The sequence below is a fragment of the Coregonus clupeaformis genome, chromosome 1 (assembly GCF_020615455.1).
Source record: "Coregonus clupeaformis isolate EN_2021a chromosome 1, ASM2061545v1, whole genome shotgun sequence".
NCBI lineage: Eukaryota > Metazoa > Chordata > Actinopteri > Salmoniformes > Salmonidae > Coregonus > Coregonus clupeaformis.
In genome coordinates, this window is record NC_059192.1 from 66,764,319 (window position 1) to 66,779,337 (window position 15,019).

General features: G+C 42.7%; 1 protein-coding gene across 1 annotated transcript in view; it reads left to right on the forward strand.

Moving 5' to 3' along the window:
• The window catches only part of LOC121572437 (ataxin-2-like protein), a 48,857-nt gene that overhangs the window by 1,599 nt on the left and 32,239 nt on the right, over positions 1-15,019 (forward strand). Inside the window, 1 exon segment of the mRNA XM_045222422.1 lies at positions 13,199-13,238. Coding sequence (XP_045078357.1) covers positions 13,199-13,238 — 40 coding nt within the window.

The following is a 15,019-nucleotide window of genomic DNA, read 5'->3' on the forward strand; positions in this document are numbered from 1 at the left end:
ATTGTGAGTCAGTAAGTTGTTATTATGAGATACGTTTAGGCGATCTGTATCACATGCTGTATCACAACACTTTGCATCAGGCCCGCCTCAACTTTCAAGGATAACCTTATGGATATCCTATAGTCAATCACACAGTGTGTACGCGCGAGAGTTATTGTTCCGTATTAATGGATTGGAGAGTTTTGTTGATGTGAGTTGGTGCATGTTTGACATCTGCTTGACATCAGATTTAATTCAATTAAATCCATTAAAAGGGCAATCTGGTGTTGGTACATCACATTTTTATACAGTATAGCTATTGTTTCTTGAAGTATGGAAGCCCGTTCCTGCCACCCCTCCCAAACAAATCTGATTTACTATAATAGTAAGTCATAATTATGAGAGAGTACTGTAAGTCATAGATTTAGGCATTTTTAAACACCTTTAACTGCCATTTCCTGCAATCTACAGCCCAAAAAATATTGTATTAGGGTGTGGTGCCTGGTCTTAAATGGTGACAAATAAAAACAATTGTATTTACATTTACATTTACGTCATTTATGTATTTACATAAGGGCGCAGCCAGTCCACAAGGTGGTGCAGCGCCCCTCTTTCATTCTTTGGGGAGAACCCTGCAATAGCTGTATATTAAAGGTCCTGAACAGTGAAAATCATGTTTTTCATCAAATTGGATGATATTTGGATAAAACCAGTTGAAAGTAGGGTGACCTAAGTATGAAAAATGACTGTAGCTGGTACATTGATAAAGTTATTGGTCCCCTCCTCCCATGTCAAACGCTTGGATTCAGGAGGCAGGCATTACCATCGATTTTAAATGTACGCCAATGTAAATATGTACCGCCTTAAAGGAAAATTCCACCCAAAACCACTCATTCCTATAATAAGTTGCTCTGGATAAGAGCGTCTGCTAAATGACGTAAATGTAAATGTAATTCCTATAATTTACAGTTTTACGTAACACTAATATGTGAGAACAATATTTTTTGTGAACAAATGTTTCATATTGTCGTTATAATAGGGTTGGTAGCAACATGGGAAAATCATTGTGGAAATCTGTTAGACCCTCTGTTAAATTAAACATTTCTCGAGGTAGGAATATCACAAAAATATGATAAATGGCTCATTCAAGAGAAGACAACCTCCTGCGTTATGACATAGGCAAGTATTTAAATCTGACATGTATGATATACGTTTTCGCGATCTAAAAGTCGTATTCCTATTAACTTTCAGCGTAGTGAGAGCGGCTTTATCGCAATGCTACGTCATACCGGCCAAATTTCTGCCTGCTTGAACAGCAATAGTTCAGATAAACATGAAATGACCCAGGGAATTGATAGAACATCGCTCAGAGATGCACAAAAACAATATAACATTCAAAATGGGTGAATCTTTACTTTAAAACCGTCATCACGTGTGCCTATACCTTGCTTTGTTGGATAAAACCCACTGAGTCGATGATGGTTGCGAAAGCCTTTGAGTGGGTCTGTGGACTTCTCCATGTGAATATTGAAGTCACCAAAAATGTGCCTTATCTGCCATGACTATAAGATGCAATAGGAATTCATTGAACTCAGTGAGGAACGCTGTATATTGCCCAGGAGGCCTGCATAGATTTCATGACTAGAACCTCAAAAAATGAAAAAGCTGTTGTTTTTATAAATATAAATTTGCTCTCACAAATGTTAGTAACACCTCTGCCTTTTGAGGGATGTGCTGGGGGATATGGTCACTAGTGTAACCAGGTGGAGAGGCCTCATTTAACTCATCGGGCTTAAGCCATGTTTCAGTCAAGCCAATCACATCAAGTTTATGATCAGTGATTAGTTCATTGACTATGACTGCCTTGGAAGTGAGGGATCTAACATTAAGTAGTCCTATTTTGAGTTGAGGTATTATCACAGTCTCGTTAAAAAATGACAGGGATGGAGGAGGTCTTTATTCCAGTGAGATTGCTAAGGCGAACACCGCCATGTTTAGATTTTCCCAACCTAGATCGAGGCACAGACACGGTCTCAATGGGGAGCACTAAGCTGACTGCTAGTGGCAGACTCCACTAAGCTGGCGGGCTGGCTAACAGCCTGCTACCTGGCCTGCAGAGGAGTTAGAGCCCTGTCTATGTTGACAGGTAAGATGAGAGCTCCCCTCCAGCTAGGATGGAGTCTGTCACTTCTCAGCAGGCCAGGCTTGGTCCTGTTTGTGGGTGAGTCTCAGAAAGAGGGCCAATTATCTACAAATGTAATCTTTTGGGAGGGTCAGAAAACAGTTTTCAACCAGTGATGTTGTGAGACTGCTGTAGAGCTCATCACTCACTCTAAATGGCTAATTTACAGGCTGAAGTTATATTGCACTTGGTGACATCAATGTTTTTGGGGGGTGGGCAGGAACGGACTTCCATAGGCTTTCATATTGAAGAATGTGTAACTTAGAAATGCCTCATGAGCAATGGTCTTACCCCATCAGAACCCAACATATAAGCTTGTTTTACTCCATTGTTTGTAAACAATGTAATTATTAACAGATACTCTAAATTATATTAAAATTAACATTTAAGAAAACCACCAAAAAGCAACTACAGTACCTTCAGAAAGTATTCAAACCCATTGACTTATTCCACATTTTGTTGCGTTACAGCCTGAATTCAAAATGAATTTAAAAAAAAAAATATCTCACCCATCTACACACAATAACCCATAATGCCAAAGTGAAAACATGTTTTTAGAAATGTTTTCAAATTTATTGAAATACAGAAATACACTACATGGCCAAAAGGATGTGGACACCCCTTGACATTAGTGGATTTGGCTATTTCAGCCACACCCGTTGCTGACAGGTGTATAAAATCGATCACACAGTCAAGCAATCGCCATAGACAAACATTGGCAGTAGAACTGAAGAGCTCAGTGACTTTCAACGTGGCACTGCATAGGATGCCACCTTTCCAACAAGTCAGTTTGTCAAATTTCTGCCCTGCTAGAGCTGTCCCGGTCAACTGTAAGTGTTGTTATTGTGAAGTGGAAATGTCTAGGAGGAACAATGGCTCAGCCGCGAAGTGGTAGGCCACACAAGCTCACAGAACGAGTGCTGAAGCGCGTAGCGCGTAAAATACATCTGTCCTCGGTTGCAACACTCACTACTGAGTTCCAAACTGCCTCTGGAAGTAATGTCAGCACAATAACTGTTCGTCAGGAGCTTCATGAAATGGGTTTCCATGGCCGAGCAGCCGCACACAAGCCTACGATCACCATGCACAATGTCAAGCGTTGGCTGAAGTGGTGTAAAGCTCGCCACCATTGGACTCTGGAGCAGTAGAAACGCATTCTCTGGAGTGATGAATCACGTTTCACCATCTGGCAGTCCGATGTACGAATCTGGGTTTGGCGGATGCCAGGAGAACGCTACCTGCCCGAATTCATAGTGCCAACTGTAAAGTTAGGTGTTGGAGAAATAATGGTCTGGGGCTGTTTATCAAGGTTCGGGCTAGGCACCTTAGTGCCAGTGAAGAGAAATCTTAACGCTACAGCATTCAATGACATTCTAGACGTTTCAGTGCTTCCAACTTTGTGGCAACAGTTTGGGGAAGGCCCTTTCCTGTTTCAGCATGACAATGCCCCTGTGCACAAAGCGAGTTCCATACAAAAATGGTGTGGAAGAACTTGACTGGCCTGCACAGAGCCCTGACCTCAACCCCATCGAACACCTTTGGGATGAATTGGAACGCTGAGTGCGAGCCAGGCCTAATCGCCTAACATCAGTGTCCGACCTCACTTGTGGCTGAATGGAAGCAAGTCCCGCAGCAATGTTCCAACATCTAGTGAAAAACCTTTCCAGAACATTGGAGGCTGTTATAGCTGAAAAGGGGGGGGACCAACTCTATATTAATGCCAATGATTTTGGAATTAGATGTTCGACGAGCAGGTGTCCACATACTTTTGCTATGTAATGTATCTCATTTACATAAGTATTCACACCCCTAAGTCAATACATGTTAGAATAGAATCACCTTTGGCTGCGATTACAGCTGTGAGTCTTTCTGGGTACGTTTCTAAGAGCTTTGCACACCTGGATTGTACAATATTTGCACATTTATTCTTTAAAGAATTCTTCAAGCTCTGTCAAGTTGGTTGTTGATCATTGCTAGACAGCCATTTTCAAGTCTTGCCATAGATTTTCAAGCCAGTTTAAGTCAAAACTGTAACTAGTAGGGCTGACCCCATTTGGTCGATTGTTTGGTCGATAGGCTGTTGTAGACTGAGATTTCTTTAGTCAAGCAGTCGCAAAACACATTTTTCATGGTGCACAAGGCACCTGTCTAATTCGCGCCTGTCTCAGTGGACTAATCCATTGTGGAGGCCACGGGGATGGCACAGTCCATCACTCTTAAGACATGTTATACTGAAATTGTATATGGTTATATTATGTAAAAATAATGTTGCAACACTAATACATCTGCTAATATTTTATAACAAATGAACTTTCTCCCGCGCTGGATATGGTTGCTGTTCCCGGTCCTGAAACAATCTTGGCTCCTTTCCCTATGTTGCTATGGGCATGGTAGCAAAATTAAGCAGCATATTGGGATTGAGAACAATGAGGCGGATGCAGCAGAGACGAGAAAACAGCCCTTGCTTTAAACCCTATTAGGACAGGATTATTTTTATTGGGGGTGGTCGGGTAATGTAATTATGTGTACAAGCACAAAACACCACATCTGTGATTTTAGTCCGGTCCGAATCTGCCATGTCAGTAATTTTGTACATGGCAGGAGAGTAACAATTCTAGCCAGAATAACCTACCTTTTTTTTGGCAAACTCCAAAGTCCTCTGATAATACTAGTCCCGTGCGAATCAACATCCCTGTGTTTTGAGAGAAATATCTGAGTTTGACAGATGTTGCTCACGGTTTGAGCAAGAACAATAACTGATTTGATAAATTGAACAAAGTGCTGCGCATAGCCTATATATGAAGGGCCTACATGTATCATCTTTCACAGTGAATGCTTTTGCATATGAATTGAATATTGCCAAATGCATCAGCAAAACATTGCGCCTATTTAATGTAACCATTGCTGTCAATAGATCGCAAAGCAGCATACAACTGACCTAAACGTTTGGAAATGATAAATTCACTTTCGCATCCATAGCCTTAAAACGCATCTCAAGTGCAAGTTTAGCACACATCTGATGGCTGGGGGGCATTTAGGACGTCTACTGTGGATCGCTAAAATATCCTAATGATTATGAGCACACTTCCTCAATTCGAATATTATGGCAACACTATACTAAAGATGGTTTTGCATGGTTTAGAATCTTGGGAATCAAGCTCTAGTTATCAGTGTAGCCCTGTTATCACCTGGACTTGTTGAAATATCTTCACGCCTAGAAAAAAACATCCAGGCTTCCATCATAACTGTCAATTTATAAAATTACAGGGGGCAGTTTGGGGAAAAAAACTAATCCTGTCCTTATCGGCCTCTGGATTAACAGACATTCTGGGGTAATAATTACATAACCAACGTTTTCTAGTCATACTAGTCCCGTGCGAATAAGGCTTAGCCTAATTGTCAAAGAAAATTGAGGAGAGAGCATAAATCCCAACCTAATTAGTTCTATAATCAATAGCGTAACTGTTAAATGTGCCTGCCTTTATAAATCATCCATATCTACAGAAATAAGACAGATCTTCCTTCAGTTGCCTGTTTGAGTGTTTGTTTAATAGTCTACTGGTTCCGTGAGCACCAAGCCTCATGCAATAGCAAAATGTCGGATAAAGCAATATCACAGATTTGGCTGTTTTTAATCTTTGCTATGCTGTAATAAAGGCTTTATAAAAAAAATTCACTAGAACAGACTGGTATTTCTTATAATTTATTTAGTGTTTACACTGTTCCAAACAGGCAGAAAAATAATATTATAATCTAACAGCACCTGTTTGTCACACATAAAATGCATGCAGCTTTCGCTCCTATACCCTCATTTTTCTTGATCTCGTTGTTGTTGTTATTATTATGATCATCGTTATAATAAGTAATGTCGTTATCATTAGTAGGCTTTGTATAACCACCATCGAGCTGTAAGCCTAAGAGCGCGTCCTGTTTAGTCTTAATACCGTAACTTACTTAGGCCTACAGTGCATTCGGAAAGTATTCAGACCCCTTGACTTTTTCCACATTTTGATATGCTACAGCCTTATTCTAAAAATTTATTAAATTGTTTTTTCCCTTTATCAATCTACACACAATACCCCACAAAGCAAAACTGTTTTTTTATACATTTTAGCAAATGTTTTAAAAATAACAAACTGAAATGTAACATTTACATAAGTATGCAGACCCTTTACTCAGTACTTTGTGAAGCACCTTTGGCAGCGATTACAACCTCGAGTCTTCTTTGGTATGACGCTAAAAGCTTTGCACACCTATATTTGGGGAGTTTCCCCCATTCTTCTCTGCAGATCCTCTCAAGCTCTGGTTGAATGGGGAGCGTCGCTGCACAGCTATTTTCTGGTCTCTCCAGAGATGTTCGATCGGGTTCAAATCTGGGCTGTGGCTGGGCCACTCAAGGACATTCAGAGACTTGTCCCGAAGCCACTCCTGCGTTGTCTTGGCTGTGTGCTTAGGGTCGCTGTCCTGTTGGAAGGTGAACCTTCGCGGTCTGACGTCCTAAGCGCTCTGGAGCAGGTTTTCATCAAGGATCTCTCTGTACTTTGCTCCGTTCATCTTTCCCTCGATCCTGACAAGTCTCCCAGTCCCTGATGCTGAAAAACATCCCCACAGCATGATGCTGCCACCACCATGCTTCACCGTAGGGATGGTGCCAGGTTTCCTCCAGACGTGACACTTGGCATTCAGGCCAAAGAGTTCAATCTTGGTTTCATCAGACCAGATAATCTTTTTCTCATGGTCTGAGAGTCCTTTAGGTGCATTTTGGCAAACTCCAAGCAGGCTGTCATGTGCCTTTGGCTGAGGAGTGGCTTCCGTCTGGACACTCTACCATAAAGGCCTGATTGGTGGAGTGCTGCAGAGATGGTTGTCCTTCTGGAAGGTTCTCCCATCTCCACAGAGGAACTCTGGAACTCTGTCAGAGTGACCATCAGGTTCTTGGTCACCTCCCTGACCAAGGCCCTTCTCCCCCTTCGACCTCATGGCTTGGTTTTTGCTCTGACATGCACTGTCAACTGTGGGACCTTATATAGACAAGTGTGTGCCTTTCCAAATAATGTCAAATCAATTGAATTTACCACAGGTGGACTCCAATCAAGTTGTAGAAACATCTCAAGGATGATATATGGAAATAGTGTTTAGCTCTATTCCGTTTCTTTTTCCCCCTAAAAAACTTGCTGATGACGAGCATACCCATAACATGATGCAACCACCACCATGCTTGAAATGTTGTGTTGGATTTGCCGCAAATATAACGCTTTGTATTCATTACATTTTCTTTGCAAATGTACTTTTTCGCCTTATTGCAAACACAATGCATGTTTTGGAATATTTTTATTCTATACAGGCTTCTTCCTTTTCACTCTGTCATTTAGGTTAGTATTGTGGAGTAACTACAATGTTGTTGAGCCATCCTCAGTTTTCTATCATAGCCATTAAACGCTGTAACTGTATTTTGTATATATTTTTTGCTTTTTACCCCTTTTTCTCCCCGTTTTTGTGATATCCAATTGGTAGTTAGTCTTGTCCCATCGCTGCAACTCCCGTACGGACTCGGGAGAGGTGAAGGTCGAGAGCCGTGCTTCCTCCGAAACACGACCCTGCCAAGCCGCACTGCTTCTTGACACACTGCTCGCTTAACCCGGAAGCCAGCCGCACCAATGTGTCGGAGGAAACACCGTACAACTGGCGACCGTGTCAGCGTGCATGCACCCGGCCCGGCACAGGAGTTGCTAGAGCGCAATGGGACAAGGACATCCCGGCCGGCCAAACCCTCCCCTAACCCGGATGACGCTGGGCCAATTGTGCGTCACCTCATGGGTCTCCCGGTCGCTGCCAGCTGCGATACAGCCCGGAATCGAACCCAGATCTGTAGTGATGCCTCAAGCACGGCAGTGCCTTAGACCGCTGCGCCACTCGGGAGGCTCTGTAACTGTTTTAAAGTCACCATTGGCCTCATGGGGAAGTCCCTCAGGGGTTTCCTTCCTGTCTGGCAACTGAGTTGTTTTTTGTATTCTATTAGGATCCCCATTAGCTGTTGCAAAAGCAGCAGCTCCTCTTCCTGGGGTCCACACAAGACATGAAACATGACATAATACAGAACATTAATAGACAAGAACAGCTCAAGGACAGAACTACAATTGTTTTTTTCTATTTTAGTTTTTTACAAAAGGCACACGTAGCCTCTATCTATACATACACACAAACTATCTAGGTCAAATAGGGGAGAGGCGTTGTGCCGGGAGGTGTTGCTTTATCTGTTTTTTGAAACCAGGTTTGCTGTTCACTTGAGCAAAATGAGATGGAACGGAGTTTCATGCAATAATGGCTCTATATAATGCTATACGCTTTCTTGAATTTGTTCTGGATTTGGGGACTGTGAAAAGACCCCTGGTGGCATGTCTGGTGGGGTAAGTGTGTGTGTCAGAGCTGTGTGTAAGTTGACTATGCAAACAATTTGGGATTTTCAACACATTGCATCACTTCTTTTTATAAGAAACAGTCAGTCTCTCCTCAACTCTTAACCAAGAGAGACTGGCATGCATTGTATTTATAACCAGCCCTCTGATTACAATGAAGAGCAAGACGTGCCGGGCTGTTCTGGGCCAGCTGCTGCTTAACTAGGTCTTTCCTTGCAGCACTCTACCACACAGCTGGACAGTAATCAAGATAAGACAAAACTAGAGCCTGCAGGACTTGCTTTTTGGAGTGTGCTGTCAAAAAGCAGAGCATCTCTTTTATTATGGACAGACCTCTCCCCATCTTTACAACCATTGAATGTACAGTACCAGTCAAAAGTTTGGACACCTACTCATTGAAGGGTTTTTCTTTATTTTTACATAAAAAAGTAGCACAATAAAATGACAGTAATGAGGCTATATACAGGGGGTACAGGTACCGAGTCAATGTGAGGGGGTACAGGTTAGTCGAGGTAATTTGTACATGTAGGTAGGTTGAAAGTGACTGCATAGATAATGAACAGCAAGTAGCAGCAGTGTAAAAACAAAGGGGGGGGCTTAATGCAAATAGTCCAGGTGGCCATTTTATTAATTGATCAGCAGTCTTATAGCTTGGGGGTAGAAGCTCTTAAGGAGCCTTTTGGACCTAGACTGGGTGCTCCGGTACCGCTTGCCTTGCGGTAGCAGAGAGAACAGTCTATGACTTTGGTGACTGGGGTCTTTGACAATTTTTGGGGTCTTCCTCTGATACCGCCTAGTATATAGGTCCTGGATGGCAGGAAACGAGGCTCCAGTGTTGTATTGGGCCGTACGCACTACTCTCTGTAGCGCCTTACGGTCAGAATTCCGAGCAGTTTTCATACCAGGCGGTGATGCAACCGGTCAGGATAATCTCGATGGTGCAGCTGTAGAACTTTTTGAGGAGCTGGTGACCCATGCCAAATCTTTTCGGTCTCCTGAGGCGTTGTCGTGTCCTCTTCACGACTTTCTTGGTGTGGTTGGACCATAATATATTGTTGGTGATGTGGACACCAAGGAACATAACTCTCGACCTGCTCCACGACAGCCCTGTCGATGTGAATTGGGGCGTGTTCAGCCCTCCTTTTCCTGTAGTTCACAATCATCTCCTTTGTCTTGCTCACGTTGAGGGGAGAAGTTGTTGTCCTGGCACCACACTGCCAGGTGTCTGACGTCCTCCCTATAGGTTGTCTCATCATTGTCGGTGATCATGTTGTGTTGCCAGCAAACTTTATGATTGTGTTGGAGTCGTGCTTGGCCACGCAGTTGTGGGTGAACAGGGAGTACAGGAGGGGACTAAGCACGCACCCCTGAGGGGCCCCTGTGTTGAGGATCAGCATGGCAGATGTGTTGTTGCCTACCCTTACCACCTGGGGGTTGCCCGTCAGGAAGTCCAGGATCCAGTTGCAGAGGGAGGTGTTTAGTCCCAGGGTTCTTAGCTTAGTGATGAGCTTTGTGGGAACTGTGGTGTTGAACGCTGAGCTGTAGTCAATGAACAGCATTCTCACATTAGGTGTTCCTTTTGTTCAGGTGGGAAAGGGCAGTGTGAAGTGCAATTTGAGATTGCGTCATCTGTGGATCTGTTGGGGCGGTATGCGAATTGGAGTGGGTCTAGGGTTTCCGGGATGATGGTGTTTATGTGAGCCATGACCAGCCTTTCAAAGCACTTCATGGCTACCGACGTGAGTGCTACAGGGCGGTAGTCATTTAGGCAGGTTACCTTCCCTTTCTTGGGCACAGGGACTATGGTGGTGTGCTTGAAACATGTAGGTATTACAGACTCGGTCAGGTATAGGTTGAAAATGTCAGTGAAGACACTTGCCAGTTGGTCCTCGCATACTCTTGAGTACACGTTCTGGTAATCCGTCTGGCCCCGCAGCCTTGTGAATGCTGACCTGTTTAAAGATCTTGCTCACATCGGCTATGGAGAGCGTGATCACACAGTCGTCCGGAACAGCTGGTGCTCTCATGCATGCTTCAGTGTTGCTTGCCTTGAAGCTAGCATAAAAGGCATTTAGCCCATCTGGTAGGCTCGCGTCACTGGGCAGCTCGCGGCTGGGTTTCCCTTTGTAGTCTGTAATAGTTTGCAAGCCCTGCCACATCCGACGAGCATCAGAGCTGGTGTAGTAGGATTCAATCTTTGTCTTGTATTGACGCTTTGCCTGTTTGATGGTTCGTCTGAGAGCATAGCAGATTTCTTATAAGCATCCGGATTAGTGTCCCACTCCTTGAAATCGCTAGCTCTAGCCTTTAGCTCAGTGCAGATGTTGCCTGTAATCCATGGCTTCTGGTTGGGATATGTACGTACGGTCACTGTGGGGACGACGTCGTCGATGCACTTATTGATGAAGCCGGTGACTGAGGTGGTATACTCCTCAATGCCATTGGATGAATCCCGGAACATATACCAGTCTGTGCTACAAAACAGTCCTGTAGCATCCGCTTCATCAGACCACTTCTGTATTGAGCGAGTCGCTGGTACGTCCTGCTTTTAGTTTTTGCTTGTAAGCCGGAATCAGGAGGATAGAATTATGGTCAGATTTGCCAAATGGAGGGCGAGGGAGAGCTTTGTATGCATCTCTGTGTGTGGAGTAAAGTTGGTCTAGAGTTTTGTTTTCCTCTGGTTGAACATGTGACATACTGGTAGAAATGAGGTGAAACGGATTTAAGTTTGTCTGCATTAAAGTCCCCGGCCACTAGGAGCGCCGCTTCTGGATGAGGATTTTCTTGTTTGCTTATGGCCTTATACAGCTAGTTGAGTGCGGTCTTAGTGCCAGCGTCAGTTTGTGGTGGTAAATAGACAGCTACGAGAAATATAGATTAAAACTCTCTTGGTAGATAGTGTGGTCTACAGCTTATCATGAGGTACTCTACCTCAGGTGAGCAATAACTCAAGACTACCTTAATATTAGACATCGCGCACCAGCTGTTATTGACAAACAGACACACACCCCCACCCCCGTCTTACCTGACGTAGCTGTTCTGTCCTGTCCTTATCTGTGTCGTCGTTCAGCCACGACTCGGTGAAACATAAGATGTTACAGTTTTGAATGTCCCGTTGGTAGGATAGTCTCGAATGGAGCTCATCCAGTTTATTCTCCAGTGATTGCACGTTGGCCAATAGAACGGATGATAGTGGCGGGTTACCGCCGACTAATTCTCACAAAGCACACTGATCTGCGCCCCCTATATTTCCTTATTTTCTTCATATGAATGACGGGGATTTGGGCCTTGTCCAGGAGCAACATAATGTCCTTTGCGTCGACTCATTAAAGAAACAATCTTTGTCCAGTTCGAGGTGAGTAATCACTGTTCTGATATCCAGAAGCTCTTTTTGGTCATAAGAGACGGTAGCATCAACATTATGTACAAAATAATTTACAAACAATGCAAGAAAACACACACAATAGCACAATTGGTTTGGAGCCCGTAAAATGGCAGCCATCACCACCTCCGCCATTCTTCCTAATTGAGAATGTGATGAGGACAGGGCTGCATTCTTGGTGATGTGTATTTTTGATTATTTACTTATTCAAGTACGCTGGCTGTTGCAAGCTACTCACCGTCAAACCACAATGTCCACTCTCTCATCGTGACTTACGAGCTATATGATGTTCAATGAGTAGCTCGTAGAGCGCCCTCTTCAGACAACCGTTGAAAAAATCATAAAAATGACCAGAAATGAGCAGATGTATACATTTGTTTATTCTATGTATATAATATCGCCGCTTTATGTGTTGAATAAAAAATTATATAAATGTGAAAAAATAATATCGGCCAAATATATTGGTCGGGCTCTACTTACATCTCATAATAATGGCTTAGTATCCCATTAGTATAACTTGCTATCTCATAATTATGACTTGCTATCTCATAATTATGACTTGCTATCTCATAACTCCTAGTCAGATTTGTTTTGGGGGGTGGCGGGAAAGGTCTTTCATACATACTAGCCAATCCGAGTTTGCATATCAAGACTGGCCGAGTTTTGGCAAATAGACGATAAAAAGTTTAATTTGAAAGCTTTGTTGAGCAAATAAGGCGGGAGAATATGGGATATTGAACGTTCTGCCAACCACTCATTTTGTTTCCGAGGAGGAGGGCGTTGACTCTAAGCATTTTTTTTTTAGTGAAGCTAAAATAAATCATTTTTAACTGCATACTTTTTGCTAACAAAGCAAGAGCTGAGTCATAAATTCATTCAGAGATTGTCCGATGAAAAGGTATACAAGGTTATCTCGCTATTTTCCAATTGTCATGCTAGGTTTGTCAGGAAATAAGTTGTCTAACGTTAGCTGGTTGGTTTAGTCACCAAACCTTTGCTTTGTATTGCAATTTTAATGCTAAACAAGCAAGTTCTACATTCACAGTTTTGTCAAGTGCATACCTTTTGTAGGAGTACATTTAGAAATGTGACTTTCCTCATTTTTGTGGTTTGCATTAGGTGTGCTAATGTCATAGCAATGTATATAGTAGGACCAGCCTTTCATATACTGAAAGGACCGTTGCATTTTTGTTCAATGTCAAATCTGTTCTAACCCCATTGTACTCGTTTTCCCCCCAGGAGTCGAACCTCTGTGAAGCCACCTTTCCTGTCCTCTCCTGTGAGTATGACTGAAAGGTTGTAGAACAAATTAATCCAAAGCCCCATAGACCTACATAATTATTACCCCCAAGTTCCGTTTTAAAATACATCCCCTTTCAATACTTTTGTATGTTATGTCTTCAGCTGTTGTATTATATCAGTTAAGAAATAGGCACGCAATTAACATCTGTTCTCAGTTTTAAACGTGAAGCGGTGTAATTTTTTGTCCTTTGATATTTGAAGATCACATACAGTACCAGTCAAAAGTTTGGACACCTACTCATTCAAAGGTTTTTCTTTATTTTTACTATTTTCTACATTGCAGAATAATAGTGAAGACTTAAAAACTATGAAATAACACATAGTAACAAAAAAAGCGTTAAACAAAGCAAAATGTATTTTATATTTGAGATTCTTCAAATAGCCACCCTTTGCCTTGATGACAGCTTTGCACACTCTTGGCATTCTCTCAACCAGCTTCATGAGGAATGCTTTTCCAACAGTCTTGAAGGAGTTCCCACATATGCTGAGCACTTGTTGGCTGCTTTTCCTTCACTCTGCCGTCCGACTCATCCCAAACCATTTCAATTGGGTTGAGGTCGGGGGATTGTGGAGGCCAGGTCATCTGATGCAGCACTCCATCACTCTCCTTCTTGGTAAAATAGCCCTGACACAGCTTGGAGGTGTGTTGGGTCATTGTCCTGTTGAAAAACAAATGATAGTCCCACTAAGCCCAAACCAGATGGGATGGCGTATCGCTGCAGAATGATGTGGTAGCCATGCTGGTTAAGTGTGCCTTGAATTCTAAATAAATCACAGTGTCACCAGCAAAGCACCCCCACACCATAACACCTCCTCCTCCATACTTTACGGTGGGAAATACACATGCAGAGATCATCTGTTCACCCACACGCGTCTCACAAAGACACAGCGGTTGCAACCAAAAGTCTCCAATTTGGACTCCAGACCAAAGGACAAATTTCCACTGGTCTAATGTCCATTGCTCGTGTTTCTTGGCCCAAGCAGGTCTCTTCTTCTTATTGGTGTCCTTTAGTAGTGGTTTCTTTGCAGCAATTCGACCATGAAGGCCTGATTCACACAGTCCCCTCTGAACAGTTGATGTTGAGATGTGTCTGTGACTTGGACTCTGAAGCATTTATTTGGGCTGAAATTTCTGAGGCTGGTATCTCTAATGAACTTATCCTCTGCAGCAGAGGTAACACTGGGTCTTCCTTTCCTGTGGCGGTCCTCATGAGAGCCAGTTTCATCATAGCGCTTGATGGTTTTTGCGACTGCACTTGAAGAAACTTTCAAAGTTCTTGACATTTTCCGGATTGACTGACCTTTATGTCTTAAAGTAATGATGGACTGTCGTTTCTCTTTGCTTATTTGAGCTGTTTTTGCCATAATATGGACTTGGTCTTTTACCAAATAGGGCTATCTTCTGTATACCCCCCCCCCTACCTTGTCACAACAAAATTGATTGTCTCAGATGCATTAAGAATGAAAGAAATTCCACAAATTAACTTTAAGAAGGCACACCTGTTAATTGAAATGCATTCCAGGTGACTACCTCATGAAGCTGGTTGAGAGAATGCCAATAGTGTGCAAAGCTGTCATCAAGGCAAAGGGTGGCTATTTGAATAATCTCAAATATAAAATACATCTTCATTTGTTTAACATGATTCCATGTGTTTTTTCATAGTTTTGATGTCTTCACTATTATTCTACAATGTAGAAAATAGTAAAAATAAAGAACACCTTGAATGAGTAGGTGTGTACAAACTTTTGACTGCTAGT